The sequence below is a fragment of the Myotis daubentonii genome, chromosome 2 (genome assembly GCF_963259705.1).
Source record: "Myotis daubentonii chromosome 2, mMyoDau2.1, whole genome shotgun sequence".
Classification (NCBI taxonomy): Eukaryota; Metazoa; Chordata; class Mammalia; order Chiroptera; family Vespertilionidae; genus Myotis; species Myotis daubentonii.
The window spans coordinates 163382115-163399255 of NC_081841.1; the positions used below are offsets into that span (position 1 = coordinate 163382115).

Consider the following 17141-nt stretch of genomic DNA (forward strand, 5'->3'; position numbering starts at 1 on the left):
GCTATTAAAAAAATCATCTTCCACTTATTTGATCCCTTCTTACTTAACTTTTAGGTTTTTAATGAATGACTTAGTATTATTGTACATAAGATTTTAGTAGTATATAAAGTATTAATACTTATAGATTTTACCAGTTTCTGCAAGTCCTTTTTAAACGAAAGCAATATGAAAAGAATGAACCAAGTCAAAACATCTTTAAACAAAAAAGGCAACAGTGTCAATGAACTGCTTACCTTAATTTTAGCAGTATATTCTCCTCTACCACCAAACAGACCAAGACCACCAAGTAAAATGTCAGTGTCAGCACTAAAACGTATAGCTTCTACTGAATGAGCAGAGTAACCCCAGCCCCCTCCATGACCTAAAAAAAAAAAAAAGACGATTCATGTTTTAAAATAGTCAGACATATTTCAGTTAGAAGACAATATCTCCTAAATGTAAATATACATACTTTCAAACCTGTTCACTACACTATAATCTTCTTTGGAGTAAACCTTCATTACTGCTTGAGTCTCCTCCTCCGTACTTGCAACACCCATTTTTAAATCCTGCATAGTTGCCAAGGTATCAAGACAACCTAAAAACAAATAAGTAAGCATTCAATTCCTTGAAGTTATAATCTCCCATTATATTAATGAGATGAGATACTATAGGGGATAAATTAAAATAATAAACTGTAAGTGTGCTCAGCAAATGTATTCAAAGCGTTGAACAGCATTTCATGGACATATGCAATGAATAAACACTCTCCATTGGGTCATCATTATATTTAAAAATACATGGTATGACAATTTACTGCACAAAACCTTATCTCTGAAAAGATGAAATTGCTTAATCTTTGAGTCCTTACAAACTTCTTCCTTTTATGAAATTCTGAATTATTTTAGTTTCATTTTAAAATACTATTTGAAGAAGACACATTAACCTGAGATAACTTCAACTGATGGTAGTTCTGGATGTTCACAATGGTTAACAGATGAAATTTGTGAAAAAAGCAAGCAATTATATTTGTGATCTAGTAATTATGCTTAGAAATTCGATTTCACAATTGAAAATTCTACATAAACATAACTGAATCTCTTTAAGGGTATTTTTAAAGAAATGGAATGAGCAGTTATGTGTAAAAGTAAAAAATTTCCACAACAGCGTGTATGTGTATGTGTGCGTGTGTGTGTGTGTATGTGTGCGTGTATATACACACACACACACATCAACACTAATAAAAGAGAAAAATGGTAATTGGCGTACGACAATACACTTTTCATTGGCTAATCAGGGCTATATGCAAATTAACTGCCAACTAACATTGGCAGTTAACTGCCAACAAGATGGCGGTTAATTTGCATATGTAGGCACAATGCAGGGAGGCGAAAGGGAAAGCAGGAAGAAGCCCCCTGCCACTGACAGTGATCGGAAACCCAGGGGGTAGCTAAGAGCTAGGGGGCAGGGCAAAGGCGGCCCTGGGGCCGCCTTTGCCCTGCCCCCCAGCCATGATCGGAGAATCAGGCGCCTTTGCCGCCCTGGCCAGTGATAGCAGGAAGTAGGGGTGGAGCCAGCGATGGGAGCTGGACACGGTCGAAGCTGGCAGTCCCGGGAGCTAGGGGTCCCTTGCCTGGGCCTAAAGCGGAGCCCACAATCGCAGGGCCGCTGCAGCTGCGGGTCCCTGCTGCCCGAGCCGGACACCTCAGCCAGAGGCGTTAGGCCTGGGCAGGGGCGGAGCCTGCAACCGCGGGGAGCTGGGGGTCCCCTATCCAGGCCTGACACCTCTGCTGGAGGCCTCAGGCCTGGTCAAGGGGCCGATCCGGTGATTGGTGATCGGAGGGTGATGAGGGTCAACTCCTCTGGCCGAGGCATCAGGCCTGGGCGGGGGGCGGAGCCGGGGATTGGGGGGATATGATGGTCCCCTTGCCCAGGCCTGAAGCCTGGGTCAGAGGCGTCAGGCTTGGGCGGGGGGTGGAGCAAGCGATCAGAGGGAGATGGGGGTCCCCTGCACAGGCATGATTCCTGGGCCAGAGGCGTCAGGCCTGGGCAAGGGGCCGATCCTGCGATTGGAGGGTGATGGGGGTCAATGCCTGAGGGCTCCCAGTATGTGAGAGGGGGCAGGCTGGGCTGAGGGACACTCCCCCCCCCCCGCCCCCCCCACACACACACCCAGTGCACGAATTTCGTGCACCGGGCCCCTAGTATACATATAAACATATATATACATATAAGAGAGAGAGAATGCTATATCCCAAATTAATTAAATAGAAATGAAGTTGATGTGCTGTGGAAAACTGTACTGTATAAAGAGAATTAATCTATAAAATTAATATAATATTTTATAGAATTTAAAATAACGTATATAAATTAAATATACTTTTACATTTGAATATCCAGTGTAGATCTCTAAACTTTATGTATTTGGGTTGAGCTAAAGTTAGTTTTAAAAATCTACAATAGCCAAAACCGGTTTGGCTCAGTGGATAGAGCATCGGCCTGCGGACTGAAAGGTCCCAGGTTCGATTACGGTCAAGGGCACGTACCTGGGTTGCAGGCACATCCCCAGTAGGGGATGTGCAGGAGGCAGCTGATCGATGTTTCTCTCTCATCGATGTTTCTAGCTCTCTATCTCTCTCCCTTCCTCTCTGTAAAAAATCAATAAAATATATTTTAAATAAATAAATAAATAAATAAATAAATAAATAAATAAAAATCTACAATAGTTATATTGGAAAATTATATCCAGGCTGCTTTATATTTGGTATATATGAATCTTTCATGGTGTTGGTACAAGTTTGAGGTATTGTTTTCTGTAGGATAAATCTCTTAATAGGATATAACCTATTTTACATCTAGCATATTGTTTAACAAACGTGACAAAATAATACACAAAATTAAATTCTCTTTAAAAATACTCAGCACACAATGAAAATTAGCTAAAATTATCTGATCATCGTATAGCAACCCTACCTAGAATGTGCAAAGCTGCATGAGATCGGGTGGTGAGAGCCCTTGATCCTGTTGGTAATGCAAGTTCAGGGCTTAGAATGCTGCATCTGGACTGCATGTCTGTTGCAGAAGGAAGTCTGGCATCAGCAACCACTGCATTGTAACACCACAGTTCTCTAGTATTTGGTCGAAACCTTTCAAGAGAGAATAATTACAGCACCTCAACATACAGTTTCATTTGTAAAACGTAATTGATGATACAAAGAGAATAAGGCAGTTTAAACAGGACAAATATAGCTCATTATTTTCCATAACTGAACTAAACATATAAAGAACTTATGCCACTTATAAGTAAAACAATTTAAACAAAATAGTAATATAGATCACAATACTTCATGAATATAGAGCAACAGTATACTTAACTGATGCATACATATAGGTATGAAGCATGTGTACAATAAAAATTCCATTTTAAAAGTTGAAAGGCAAAGGACATGTCAAAAGAAAATATGAGGTAAAACAATATCCACAATTATAAGAGCTCCTGAAAGCCAGTAAGAGACAATCAAAGGTGGTTAAAAGACATGGAATGCTGTTCTCAAAAAGCAAGCGCAAACAGAATTATGCAGATGTTCAATCCTACTAACAGTAAAGCAGCAATCTATACTAATAAAAGGGTAATATGCTAATTAGACAGGGAGACCTTCAGGGAGACCTTCTGGACATCCTTCCAGACAAAGCCATGGTGGTCGGGCCAAGGCAGAGGTGGTTAGGGGCGATCAGGCCAGCAGGGGAGGGCCGTTGGGGGCGAGCAGGGGGTGGTAGGTAGGGGCAAGCAGGCCGGCAGGGGGTGGCAGTTGGGGGTGAGCAGGCTGGCGGGGGGGGCGGGTAGTTGGGGGCGATCAGGCCAGCAGGCGAGTGGTTAGGGGCGATTAGACAGGCAGGCGGGTGAGTGGTTAGGAGCCAGCAGTCCCGAATTGCGAGAGGGATGTCCAGCTGCTGGTTTGGACCTAAACCAGCAGTCGAACACCCCCCGAGGGGTCCCAGATTGGAGAAGGTGTAGTCTGGGCTGAGGGAGACAGCTCCCCCCCACACCTGTGCATGAATTTCATACACCAGACCACTAGTCTATAATAATAAAAACGTAATATGTAAATCGACCAAATGGCCTAACAGTGGAACAACCCTTCTGGATGAAGCCAGGGCTGCAAGGGCCGAGGCAGCCGGGGCTGCAAAGTCCTACTCTTGCATGAATTTCGTGCATCGGGCCTCTAGTAAAAATTATAAGAAATCCAAAATGCCTTAAGAGCTGTAAAACAAAAACACACTACTAAAAAACACAAAGCAGCCAGAAGTCAGGATAATAAAATGGAAGTCTGATCCTAATGAAAGAAAAACACATTTTAGCTAGTTTACTAGAACACGGAGAAGACTGTCCTTCATCTTTTAATATCTATTTTGGATCAAGGACCTGGCAAGGTATTTAAGATCATCTGTCCCATTGCTGCCACCATTTGTGAAAAAGGCAAGGTTCAACTAACTGGGCACTACACTTCACACTTCAGAGTTCTGCTAAGACCCCAGGGAAATGGCTGTTTAGAACCTTAGTTCTATAATCTCTAGTTCAGAGAATGCATTTCTAATTTAATGAATGTACCTAGAAAAAAATTGCAAACTGCCAATTTTTACTTTTTGTTAATGCAAATTTACTTCATTTAAAAATAAAACATATAAGGAATATAGAAAATAAATCTCTTGTATATTGACTTCTAATCAGTAAATAATTCTATCTGTACACAATTCGCCTCTCTATCCCCGCCATTCTATCCATTCTATTGCACTGTAAACACTCTAATTTTGGTTCTCTAACATTGTCTTCATAAGAATTACTACACATGACTCACCTCTAGTCTCTTGTTATTTAATTTATATTGTATAAAGCTTCCAGGGAGATCCAAAAGCACTACCCAATTCAATTCTGGCCTCCAGAACTTCCAATGAAAGCAACCTGGGGAGCACTGTAATCCTTCACTGAATGCAGGCCTCAGGACTGATAAAAAAAAAATCCCTCTTGGTGGACTGATAGAAGTGAAAGCAGTCACGGGCAGAAGGAAGACGATGAAAAAGTCTTTCCCCCTCCTCACTCATACCACTTTGACCTTTCAACTTATCTGAATTCTGGCCTACTAAACTATGCAGGCCAAATAAACTAAGCAAGAGGGGGAAAAAAATAGTAAATGCTTTGATGAGCCACTCTGGTAATGGCAGGGTACACTTCCTATAGCATTCAAAGCTAAAACTTCTGAGGCTAATTCTTTTCTTTACTCATTTTGTATATAAAGCACCATAATAAATCATAAACAAATGCAATATAATTTCTTGAGTACCTATATCCACCTCTCCATTTTTTATAATTTCTAGAGTTTAATAACCCTGCATATTTCTCTACTAATATGGGAATTTGGTATGTACATTCCTGAAGGTCAAGCTCATATCTTATTCTCGAATGTCTTTGGCATAATTTCTGCTACAGAGTTAGTAATAATTAGATATTTATGGTATCAATAAACATTGAATTCTATACAATTTTAGATAACAGTCCTGAAAGACTAAAATAAACAACAGAACTCTTGAAAGTAAAACTTCTAACTATAAAGACAGTTGCAAACACTTCTACAGCACTTACTATGTGCCTCTGTTTTAAGTTCCCCAATTCTCATACCAATCTAGGAGGTAGACTGACTATTATCTATACTAAAAAAGGGTAACATGCTAATTAGACCAGACAGACCAGGCGTCTTCCTGACATCCTTCCTGACAAAGCCAGGGCCTGGCCCAGGGAAAGCCCCCCACAGTACTGGGTGCCTGCGGGCAGTGGAGGGAGGGAAGCCCGGGTCCTGGGTGCCTGAGGAAAGCCGGTGCCGGCATCCCAGGTCCCGGAGGGAAGCCGGTGCCAGCAGCTGGGGGAAGGAAGGCCTACTCTTGCATGAATTTTTGTGCATCAGGACACTAGTTATTTTATAAGTGAAAAAAGTGAGGAACAGAGTCACAATAACTTTTCCAAAGGCACACAGAAAGTAAATTATGGAACTGGAATACACCTTTAGGCAGTTTGGCCCAGAACACTTGCTCTTAGTCAATACACTATACTATAAGGGTCCTTATAAATCACTATGATAAAAGTGTAGTTAATAGTTAAACAGGAGTTCTTAGGTATGAAAAATCTATCCATACATAAATTTCATAGTATCACAAGAAGGGAATTTGATCAAAATTTATTTACTTCTCTAGTTTATAAACAGAGAAGCTTACCTCCAAATGACATCATATACAGGATCAAGACACACACCAAATCCTTGCAGATCCTCTTGTTCAGAGTCGTTAAACGTTTTACAACTCCCATCCACTTTATTTATCAGAAGACATTTAAATGGAGGAGGTTCTGACATAGAAGCAGGTACCAAGCCTTGAGAAAAAATAGTTAATATTTTAAAGATGCATTACTTTTTTATATTTCCCCAACTTATAAGTATTATTATTTTCTCCATTTTACAGATGAAGAAACTGAAACTTAAAGAGGTTAAATAACTAAAAACCTTTAAATAGCAGAATTAGGACTAAAATCTCAGGCTGTCTAAATCTACAACACATGCTGTTAATTTCTACACTATACTACTCTATTATATAATTAACTAGAGGCCCGGTGCATAAAATTCATGCACCAGGGGAGAGGGGTGGGGGAGAGGGGAAGAAGGGGAGGCCCTCAACCCGGCCTGCACCCTCTCAAAATTCAGGACCTCTCAGGGGATGTCCAACTGCCAGACATCACTCTTGCAATCCAGGACACTGGCTCCTAACGGTTCACTTGCCTGCCTGATCACCCCTAACCATTCACCTGCCTGGCTGATCACCCCTAACCACTCACTTGCCTGCCCGATCGTCCCTAACTGCCTCTGCCTGCTTGCCTAATTGACCCTAACCACTCGCCTGCCTGCCTGATTGCCCCTAACCGCCTCTGCCTGCCTGACTGCCCCTAAGCACTCTGCCTGCCTCCCTGATCACCCCTAACTGTTCGCCTGCCTGCCTGATCGTCCCTATCCGCTCACTGAGGGGCTGCCCACTGGGGTAAGGGGCCGTGGTAGTTCTGGTCTCTGGTCCTTCTGGTCACTTGGCTTTTATTATATAGGATGATATCATGGACACAAGTATGGATTGATAAGTTTGATTTATGAAACCTTCTAAAATTAATTTCTATAATTTATAAGAACCAATATAGAAAAATTCCTCCTTTCAATTAGGTTACAATGTAGCTTATATTTCTACCACTCTCTAGCTTATACTTTGTTTCTTGATCTCCCAATTATTGCAATCTTCCAGCAAACAGACAAATGTAAAAAAGACACTCAGAAGCTTCTTTTAAATTTCTTCAGACAGAAAGAAAACAAAAAGCTATAAGATTATATCTCATAATAGGGAAAAATGAACCATTTACTATTAATCAAGATAATGATTTACAGTGGGGATGTAGGTTTGTTTTAGGTATTACCTATTATGTGTTTACTGGCAAAAATTTCTGATGTAGCAAGCACATGAGAATTAATCAGTGCTTCATCAATTCGTAAGAAAGTCTGGTCCCCACTTGCACCTATCCAGGTAGCTTTTCTTCCATATTTTGATCCAATGTTAGGCATGGGAGCTGGTTTTGCATTCCAATATGGCACATCCAGAATTGGTCTGCCCAGCTGTCCTTTCTAAAAGATTAAATGCACCATATTAACAATATTACTGAACAAACAATCTATAATTTTTATAGTGAGACAGTAGTTAAAAACAGCTCTATAAGACATTATTAGTCATCAATTGTTAATTTTTAAAATAAATTCATGTGAAATTTATACCAAATATTTATAAAGGTATAAAATAATTTTTATTATTCCTAGAATTCTTCTGCTAAGAAATCACAGTGTATTATTTTTTAAACATATTTTTATTGATTTCAGAGAGGAAGGAAGAGGGAGAGAGACAGAAACATTAATGATGAGAGAGAATCATTGATTGGCTGCCTCCTGCACGCCCCCTACTGGAGATCGAGCTCACAACCTGGGCATGTGCCCGACCAGGAATCAAACCAGCAACCTCCTGGTTCATAGATAAATGCTTAACCACTGAGCCATGCTGGCCAGGCACAAAGTGTATTATTAAAAAAAAAATAACAAACTTGAAATACTTTTCCATGTAAGAAATCTCCCTGAAAAACTGTGACTGTCTTCATTTATATTTAAATGAAAAGAATATAAATGCATAATATATTTAAAAATTAGTATTACGAATAGCACATTTAAAAAAATCACTTTGACATTTTAAGTTGACAGCATCACAGAAAATCTATTGAATTCACACAATCTGGAAACATTTGAGTAAAAGACCAAAACAACAAATACCACAACTGTGAATACAACTAGAAAAGTACATTTTCACATGATCATGTCATTTAATTTATGGTTCAATACAAACAACAGAATCAACAGTAAGGTATGATGTCTTAAGCAAATAACTGCTAATTCACTTATTTGCTGTCTACATGTACCTGGTTTGGTAAGAACTTAATTTGAAAAGTAATAGGAAATTCCTCTATGCTACTAGCTGAAAAGAATGTAGATGGATTGGTAAATATTTATCCACCTCCTGGCACAGGATCTTTCTCTCTCCCTCTTCCAAAAATCCTCTGGAGGGCAGAAAATGCTGCATCATAGTACCCAGGGATATTTACAAGTAATGGGAATTATAAACTATATTTTTAAAAAAAGAACAAAAATACCTGTGTACTGCCAATAGCTTAGTTAAGTTCTGAGCCAATTACCAGGTTTCTCATGAGTTCTGTTGTTACTCCTTCAACACCACAGAAAGAAAATACAGCTATAAACTGACTGTAAAAGCACCTGAGGTTCAACCCCTTGATAAGCAGGGGAAGGTAAAATGGCTGGTAGCAGCCAAAAAATTCAAGCACATGACTGGAGAAGAAGCCAAAATAATTCAGTGTTCTCTCTCAGCTTCTTTCAATGACTATCCTTATTTTTTGACAAAGAAAAAGAAGAGCATAAAAATGTAAACAGTGAGCAAAGTACATCATATTCAGGGATATATATTATGCTTTGGGAGAGAAAAGAAATATTTTTCATTGACTTTTGAAATAAATATCTATTCCTTTACTATCAACCAACTAATGTGAAAGCAGACCAAAAATATGATAGATGCCTGATTATAAATAAACCATATTTAAGTTCATTAAAGTTCACAAATAGGACTTTTGGCACTGGAGGACAATAATGACTGTCTGATTTCAAGTATTACCACTCACATTCCCCCCAAAACCAACACACAGACCAAATAAAACTACACATAAATCAAGCCTTCAGCAGTTTTAAGAAAAAGCAGATTTCATAACCTTAAGTTATCTGTAACCAGAGGGAAAAAACTAATTCAACAGAGTTTTTTTCAGCCACGTGCCACTGTAAGCCTGTGGGGTGGAGAGCACAAAGGGGGTTGGGGAGCTTGAGAAGAAGAGTATGCAGGTCTTAGAAAAGGCACTGGCAAAAGCATCCCCACAAAAAGAAAATCCAACCCTTAATGTCAGAAAACTAAATACGGGTAAAGACTTGAAGGTTCACAGCACTAGCTACAAGAAAAAGCCTTCTCACAGTATTCAGGGCCGTTTTTCCACCCATCTGACTGAGATAAATTAAAAGGTATGATAACACATTTTGTTGACAAGATTGTGAACAAATAGGCAACCTCATACACTGCTGGTGAGAATAAAAAAGAGAAGGGAATTGATACTATCTCACAAAGCTACATAGGTATTTAACCTTCAACCCAGCAATCTTACTTTTAAAAAATTTCCTCAGAGATACATCTCTAACAATATTTATTCCTATCACTGCAAAATATTGGAAAGTACTTAAATGACCAAGCATAAAAAATTGATTGAATCACCAGATCAAAGCTAACAAAAACCACTTAAATCAGAATGGACTGAAACATGAGGAATAGGTTTTATCTTATGATAAGTAGCCCAAAGACATAAACTTTTGAACTTTTCCGTTGTATATCAATTCCTGGAGATATGTACTAGTATATAAATCCTAAAGATTATGCTCTGAAGAATTTAGGAAAGAATGTTCATGTGTCCATACCACCAGACATCTGGAAGATTACAATCTAAAACTAATCCAGAAGCTAAGACTGTAGGACTTACTGATTTCAAGAATGTACTTTTTACTATAAAAACTATCAATTTTTCTCTTCCCTTCAAAATACTCTGGGTGTTACCTGCTCCTGTTTTATGATTTGCAAATTTTCAGACCCCTGAATAAAATTTTGTCCTTTAACTATATAAAAAATTAATTGAAAAAACTATAGTATATATTCACAGTGGAGTATTATGTAGATGTAAAAAAAAAAAAAAAAAAAAAGAGATCTTGAGACTTCCGGTCAAAATGTCAGAGAAAGTAAACTCTGAGCTAGCTTTCTCCCATGACCACATCAAAATTATAACTAAACTAGAGGCCCATTGCATGAAAATTCATGCACTGCAGGGGGTCCCTCAGCCCAGCCTGCACGCTCTCACAGTCCAGGAGCCCTCAGGGGCAGGAGGTAACCCGGCGATCAGGGGAAGGCGACACTCCATCAAACCTCTGCTGCTACCACTGCCGGTAGCACAAACCTCAGCCGGCCCTGGTTACCTGAGCCTTGGGCGGCCCTGGGTGGCTGAGCAGCTGTCATCCGAGGCTTACCTGCATCTCAGGTGGCCCTGGGAGGCTGGGGGGCTGAGGGGACTGGGGGACTCCGGAGGCAGGCGCGTGGAGCAGCTGGGCCTGCCCTTGCCACACGCCTGCCACCCTGGCGGGGCTGAGGGGACTGGATGCCACCATCTTGTGGCTGTGAGTGCCGCCATCTTTGAGGGCATGGCAATCAATTAGCATATTCCCTCCTTATTGGCTGTGGGCACCACCATTTTTGCGATGGCGTGAGGGTCACTTAGCATATTCCCTCTTTATTAGCTAGGATTCTAAAACAACTAATACTGAGAACCACCTGAAGACTAGCTGAACAGAGTTCCTATAACTAAGGATAAAAAGAAGAAACCACGTCTAGACTGGTAGGAGGGGTGGAGATGCAGACTGGGCAGGTCCCACACCCACAGTGTGGAGATTAAGAATCAGGAGGGCCCTAGCCAGTTTGGTTCAGTAGATAGAGCATCAGCTGTTTCAATTCCAGCCAAGAGCACATTCCTAGGTTGCGGGCTCCATCCCCAGTAGGGGGTGTGCAAGAGGCAGCCAATCAATTATTCTCTCTCATCATTAATGTTTCTCTCTCTCTCCCTCTCCCTTTTTCTCTGAAATCAATAAAGAAATAATTTTTTAAAAAAAAGAATCAGAAGGGATAGCAGCTTCAGAGCTTTCAGCCTCAAACCGGGCTCCCCAGCCAAGGAACCAGCCATAACATTTGGCTGTCAGACCAGCAGGGGTTACATCTGAGAAAGACAAAAGGCTGTGGGAGACTGAGATGCTCCCCTTAAAGGGCTGCCCCATGAAGTCGCTCGCTCATAAACTCACTCCCAGCACAGAGGCAGCAGCTCAAATTTGCCAGGGACATAACTAGAGGAACTAAACAACCTTTTTATGTGCTTAAAATAATTTCCAAATAAACTATTTTTTTAAAGTTCACATTAAAAATTTTTTAAAAATCAAGAGTTGCAAACTGCATCCCAAGGACTTAGGTTACAAAGTTCTGAATATTTATCCATGTCACCGATGATACAGGTTTATTAGCAATCTTATGGAGCTTTTCCTTGATATCTACTGTAGTCAATAGAAAGAGAATGAAGCGGACAGGCAAATGGAGAAAGAAGAAAAAGGAAGCTATAATTTCAAACAAATCTAATAAAACTAGACTTTTAAAAAGTTCTAAGATAGAATTATATATGTTAAAGAAAAATGAATCTTTACAAATTAGATGAGAAATGACTTTTCAAATGAAAGAATTAGCTCTAATGAAAGCTTAAAGGACTTTGACGTGGAATAAACATTCTAATTATAACACAGCTGTTAAATTCAATAAATTCTAATGCTAAACTAGAAAAGTAAATTATTTCAAAGTAATGTCATTCAAGTTTTGTGTATATTGAGGGTGGAGACAGGAAATATGCATATGCAATAATTATAATACAAGAATTTCACTGAAACCAGAAAAAATAGCTTACGTAGACAAATTGTAAGACAATGGTACAATGAATATTATCAATGCTTTAAAAATTCCTTACAGAAAAACTTCCAAATGTGAAGACCTGTCCATCCATTAAAAGTACTGCCGTATGGTTGCTGCCTGCAGTAACTTGTGTGCTAGGGCCCGGCAATGCTTGAACAAGAGTGGGACATCCCCTAGGTTAAAAAAAAATTAAGTCAGTATCTTAAAAGACCCAACTGAAATAAAAAACCATAAACAAACAATGCATAAGGAAAAGAGGTAACAGGCACTAATATGAATATTCAGTAAAAATTTATTTAAGTGCTATATTCCTGTCTCCATTCTAGGTGCTCAGGACACAAAGATGAAAATGACATAATCACTGATTTTAAGGAGATTATTTAAAAGATTTCCTGAATTTATTATCCTAACTATAGACAAAATTTTTAATTGTTCTGAAAGACTGGTGCTACTTTTGCTGTAGAAGAAAATTTCTTTAATCTTTACCAGTGAATAGCATGTTCAAGATCTCTATAAATATTTATTGGATGATATAATCATGCAATAATTTAACAAAATTCAATCCAGGAACTATAATAAACAACTGATTTTATGTCCTCTTTTCTACTTTTTTTCACTGGACTATAACTTAAGATTTTAACACAGTAGTTAACGAATCAGAATACAGTATCATGAGAAGCTCTGCAGCAGTTGCTAAAAGCTTAAGCTTAAAGATATGGGTGTGAATCCTGGCTCCAATAAGTAACACCAACATGACCATGACTTTGAACAAGTTACTCATCCTTTCTGCATTTCATTTTTCTCTGCTATAACACAGAAGATACTAATAATCCATAGGGTTCTTATGAACAATAAGGAAGCTCACATATGTCAAGTGCTTGGCACACAGTTAACACTTAATAAATGATAAACAATTATGACAAATAACATCCTTATATTGATTCTTGTATCACTCTATTTACCATTTATTAACCATTTTTAGTAATCATTGTCTGTAATTAGAATAATTATCACTATAGATACAATCCACACATAACCGAAGGGCTTTGATTTTGAGACAATGTTATTATGATACTTTAAACTTTAAAAATTACATAAAATATATTTTTAATAATTTTTCAGGCTACAATGAAAAATGAAAGGAGCAAGATTAACAGCTGGAAACCTAGTTAAAAAAATTTCACAATAACTGGGTGAGTTAAGATGAAGGCACAAACTAGGAACAGAGTGGATTGAAAGCAATGAATGAACTTGACAGCTATCTAAAAAACAAACAAACAAACAAACAAACAAAACCAAACGATTGGACTTGGCAAATGATTGATAAGAGGCCAGGAGGGATTACTGCTTATGTAACAAGGTACACAGTGGTAACATTCTTAAGCTATGAGAATGAAGATGATTAAAAAGAGAAAAGAAGAAATCGTGGTTTTCATTCTGAGTCTCTCCTAACACTGTCAGTATGGACAGAGAAAGAAAAACCAGTAGAAATCTATGACATACCAATGAGGAATAATGAATTCTGGAAAATGAAGTGAGTTATTGGAAGAGAAGGTTTCAAGAAGGGGGAAATAATCTACATGCCAAATGCTTTAGAGAGATATCAACTGACCACTCAACTTTTTAGTGAGAAGAAAGTCTCTGGTAGGAGTAGGCACAACACTGTAGCAGATGAGAAGTTAACAGTGGGGTCAGAGACTACGCAAAATCCCTTCAAGCATCTCAGCGGGAAAGAGAAAAAGAAAGAACCACCAGCTAAAGGGAAAATGAAGTTGAAGGAGGGACTTTGGTCCTTTAAAATGATGGAGAGTTGAAGTTTAAAAGAATAAAAACAAAGAGGCTAAAGATACAGGTCAGAGAGGAGACAAGAAACAGAACTTGATCCCTAAGGAAAAGGTGTAGATAGGCTTCATAAATATTACATTAAAAAGAAGCAAAGTAGTAGTGTAGATGCAAGTATGTTTGTAGAGTTGGTGGGCTAAAGAATTTCCCACCTAACAGTTTGTATTTTTGTTCTAATAGAGGTCATGTGCTGAGATGAAAAAGGAAATAGGTGAGTAGAGAATCTGAAGATTACAGAAAAGGTACGATGCTGAATGGAACAAATAAAATACTGAGATCAGAAGTTTTAAACCCAATCCAAAGGGCTTCTGGACAGTCTTTTAATGAGCTTCAGGAGATCTGTGAATCTCTTAAATCTGTAAGTCAATTTCTGTGTATATGCTCTTGTATCTATTCTGAAGAGAGAGCACATATCTTTCATCAAATTCTCAAAAGATCTTAAACCAAATAGTTTAAAACAACAAAACAGGAGGATTACTGCCCATCATAAGTAGAATTAATTGAACCTGGAAACCATATAACAAACTGTACATGTGTGAATTTTTTTCTGAAACCTAAGTTAGACATGAAAAATATACAGACTGATTTATGCCTGAAGTTTTGTCATGCCTTAGCATCAAGACCAAGAGGGTAAAGAAATTGAGGATACTGGCAAGAGTATAGGTGAAGAGAATAAAAAATCTCTAACTTAGGTAATAAATAAAATGAAAAAGGTGAAAGAGTAAAAAAGCAGAGGGCTATAGGGAACTGAATACTGATAATGTCAATGGCCAAGTAAAGTTAAGTAAAGCTAAGTAAAAGAAGGAGAAATTGTGATCAGATTATGGTTGTGTAAGAGATGAATTTTAATTTCTCAACAATCTTTATTCAAACTAAGGCTTAATAAATTACAGTCATATAGTTGGTAAGAGATGAAGCAAAGATTTGAACCTTGTCTAAATTGTTCCAGACACAATGATGGTATACAATATTAATGCAGAAGGAGAACAGTATAGTAAGAAAAAGATGAAACTCAGAAACATTTAAAAACTAGCAAAATTCTATTGGAAAAGAATAAAAACATCTAAACTATATAATCTATTTCCCAACATCCAGGTTTAAATTTATTGAAAATGGTAAAAGAATTTGGAATTCAGAAATTTAGAAGCATACTGGACAAAATAAGCAAAAAAGTGAGTTGGTAGACTCATGTCATGAGTGAATGTATAAAAGCCATCATAAACTTTTCTTACATTCACTTTAAGAAGAGACAATAATAACAGCTAACATTTGTTGAGCACTTACTATGGGGTATGCCCTGTGCTAAGTAAATAACATGCATCATCTTACTGAATTCTCACAACAACCTTCTGAGGGAAATATACTTACTCCTATTTAATAGAGAAAGCAATTGAGACACAGGAAAGTCAAGTAACTTGGCCAAGGTCATATAGGTACCAAGTGATAGAATCAGGACCCAAAGTAGAGACTGAGCTCAGTCATTTTGGCAAGTCAATACATTAAAAAAAGAAAATACAAATAATATTTATCTATCTTTATCATCATGCACACTGCAATATTTATCTGACATTAATCACATATTATCAATGTGTGCTATACAATAAATTCCAGTTAAAAGCACTTGATTACTGGAAACTTAAAAAAAGACCCACCAACTCTACACTTATTTCAACTGTCTATAAATGTTTTGCTTTGTGGTAGTTAATATGTTGGCTATAGGGGCTTTGTTCCTCCTGGGATTGCTCCACCATAAAAGTGGGTCAATTCCTTTTTGAATCAATAACCAGCTCTTTACTCCTGCCTTCCAAGTCCTAATTAAGACTAAGAGGGTAACTAGAATGTTTACAGCAAAAATGGTTTTGAATAATTGCTTGATCCACCAGGCACAGTGTGTAGGCATTATTTCACTGGGCTATCCATCTTAGCTCTCCACACAGCACATATACTCAGCCTTACAGTTACAACTCAATCAATGGAAACAGAAGTGGACATTTACACATTAGAAAACATTTGGGCAGTTAAAGCAAAACTCATTAGAGTTTAATTTTCTTAACAAATCCTAATATTTTATTTTTAACATCAAAAGCTATCATATTCGTGAAAATGATAAATTCAAGCTATTTAACATACTCAGAAGATTGTTGGTATTATCACCTGAACAAGTCACTGCTAATCAAGGATGGTGCGCATTGGTATAATCAGGACATTGAGGTCAAGTTTTTGGGTAACCTCTTCATATTAAAGACTGACATGAGCACCTTCCCTTTCGATAGCAATTACACCTTAATGTGGTATGGCAGGATCTTGGTTTATGCTGTTCATTCTTTATATTTCACAGTTACCAGAGGTCTGTGATTTTTATTATAGTCATGATTTTCACAATTTCCCTTCCAAGAAGACCATGAAATATAACGATTTACCCATTTTCTGTGGAATGACAACCAAGTACAGTCTGATCTGTGGAGAACTGCTCTCCTTGCTGCACACATGATCAATGCTCCATCATGTCTAACTACAATGCACCTTTCCCAGTTTATATCATGACTTACAAAATAATCACCAGCTAAATAACAGCAGCAATACTGATGTCATCATAATCAAACCTCCTGTTCTATGTTGTGAGTCTTCAGTGAGAAACAGAACAAAAAGTTGCTAAATTCTCTTTCACACAAACGATAAGCCCTGACTCAGTCTCTACACATCAGTGAGGCCATTCAAAGGTGAAGCAAAACATCTGCTGCCTCTAACACCTGTGAAAGTAATCGTTCAACCCTGCAAGCCATTCATATTCTGTCATATGCAGTGTCCAATATCCAAATGTCATGTCCAGTGACATTTGATAAAAGTAATTTTGCCAAAGACCTTTTGCTCTCTTTACTACCACAGTATTTGTCATTAAGACTGTGATAGTCATACAAACCTCTTGACAATAATGTGAAATGTATGTTGCTCTGCTCCTTTTAGTGAGAAACTTAACTCAATTATACCTCAATCATACCTTCTCATTAGCAACAACATTCGTCAAAGTAACTGAGGACATTCTGTTTCATCCTCATTTTCTGTGCATTGCAAATGAACCTGACCCAATCCTCTCGGGATAA

At 38.2% G+C, this 17141-nt stretch overlaps 1 protein-coding gene across 20 annotated transcripts in view; it reads right to left on the reverse strand.

Moving 5' to 3' along the window:
- Positions 1 to 17141, reverse strand: part of MYCBP2 (MYC binding protein 2) — a 300050-nt gene that overhangs the window by 161274 nt on the left and 121635 nt on the right. For all 20 annotated transcript variants that reach the window (XR_009451352.1, XM_059684877.1, XM_059684883.1 and 17 more), the window contains 6 exons: positions 12254 to 12371; positions 7478 to 7682; positions 6244 to 6397; positions 2953 to 3125; positions 452 to 577; positions 234 to 361 (listed from right to left, as the gene is read on the reverse strand). Coding sequence is in view for 19 of the 20 variants with exons in the window: in XM_059684877.1 (XP_059540860.1) it covers positions 234 to 361; positions 452 to 577; positions 2953 to 3125; positions 6244 to 6397; positions 7478 to 7682; positions 12254 to 12371 (904 nt within the window). In the remaining variant the exon portion in view is untranslated. The remainder of the gene's footprint in view (positions 1 to 233; positions 362 to 451; positions 578 to 2952; positions 3126 to 6243; positions 6398 to 7477; positions 7683 to 12253; positions 12372 to 17141) is intronic.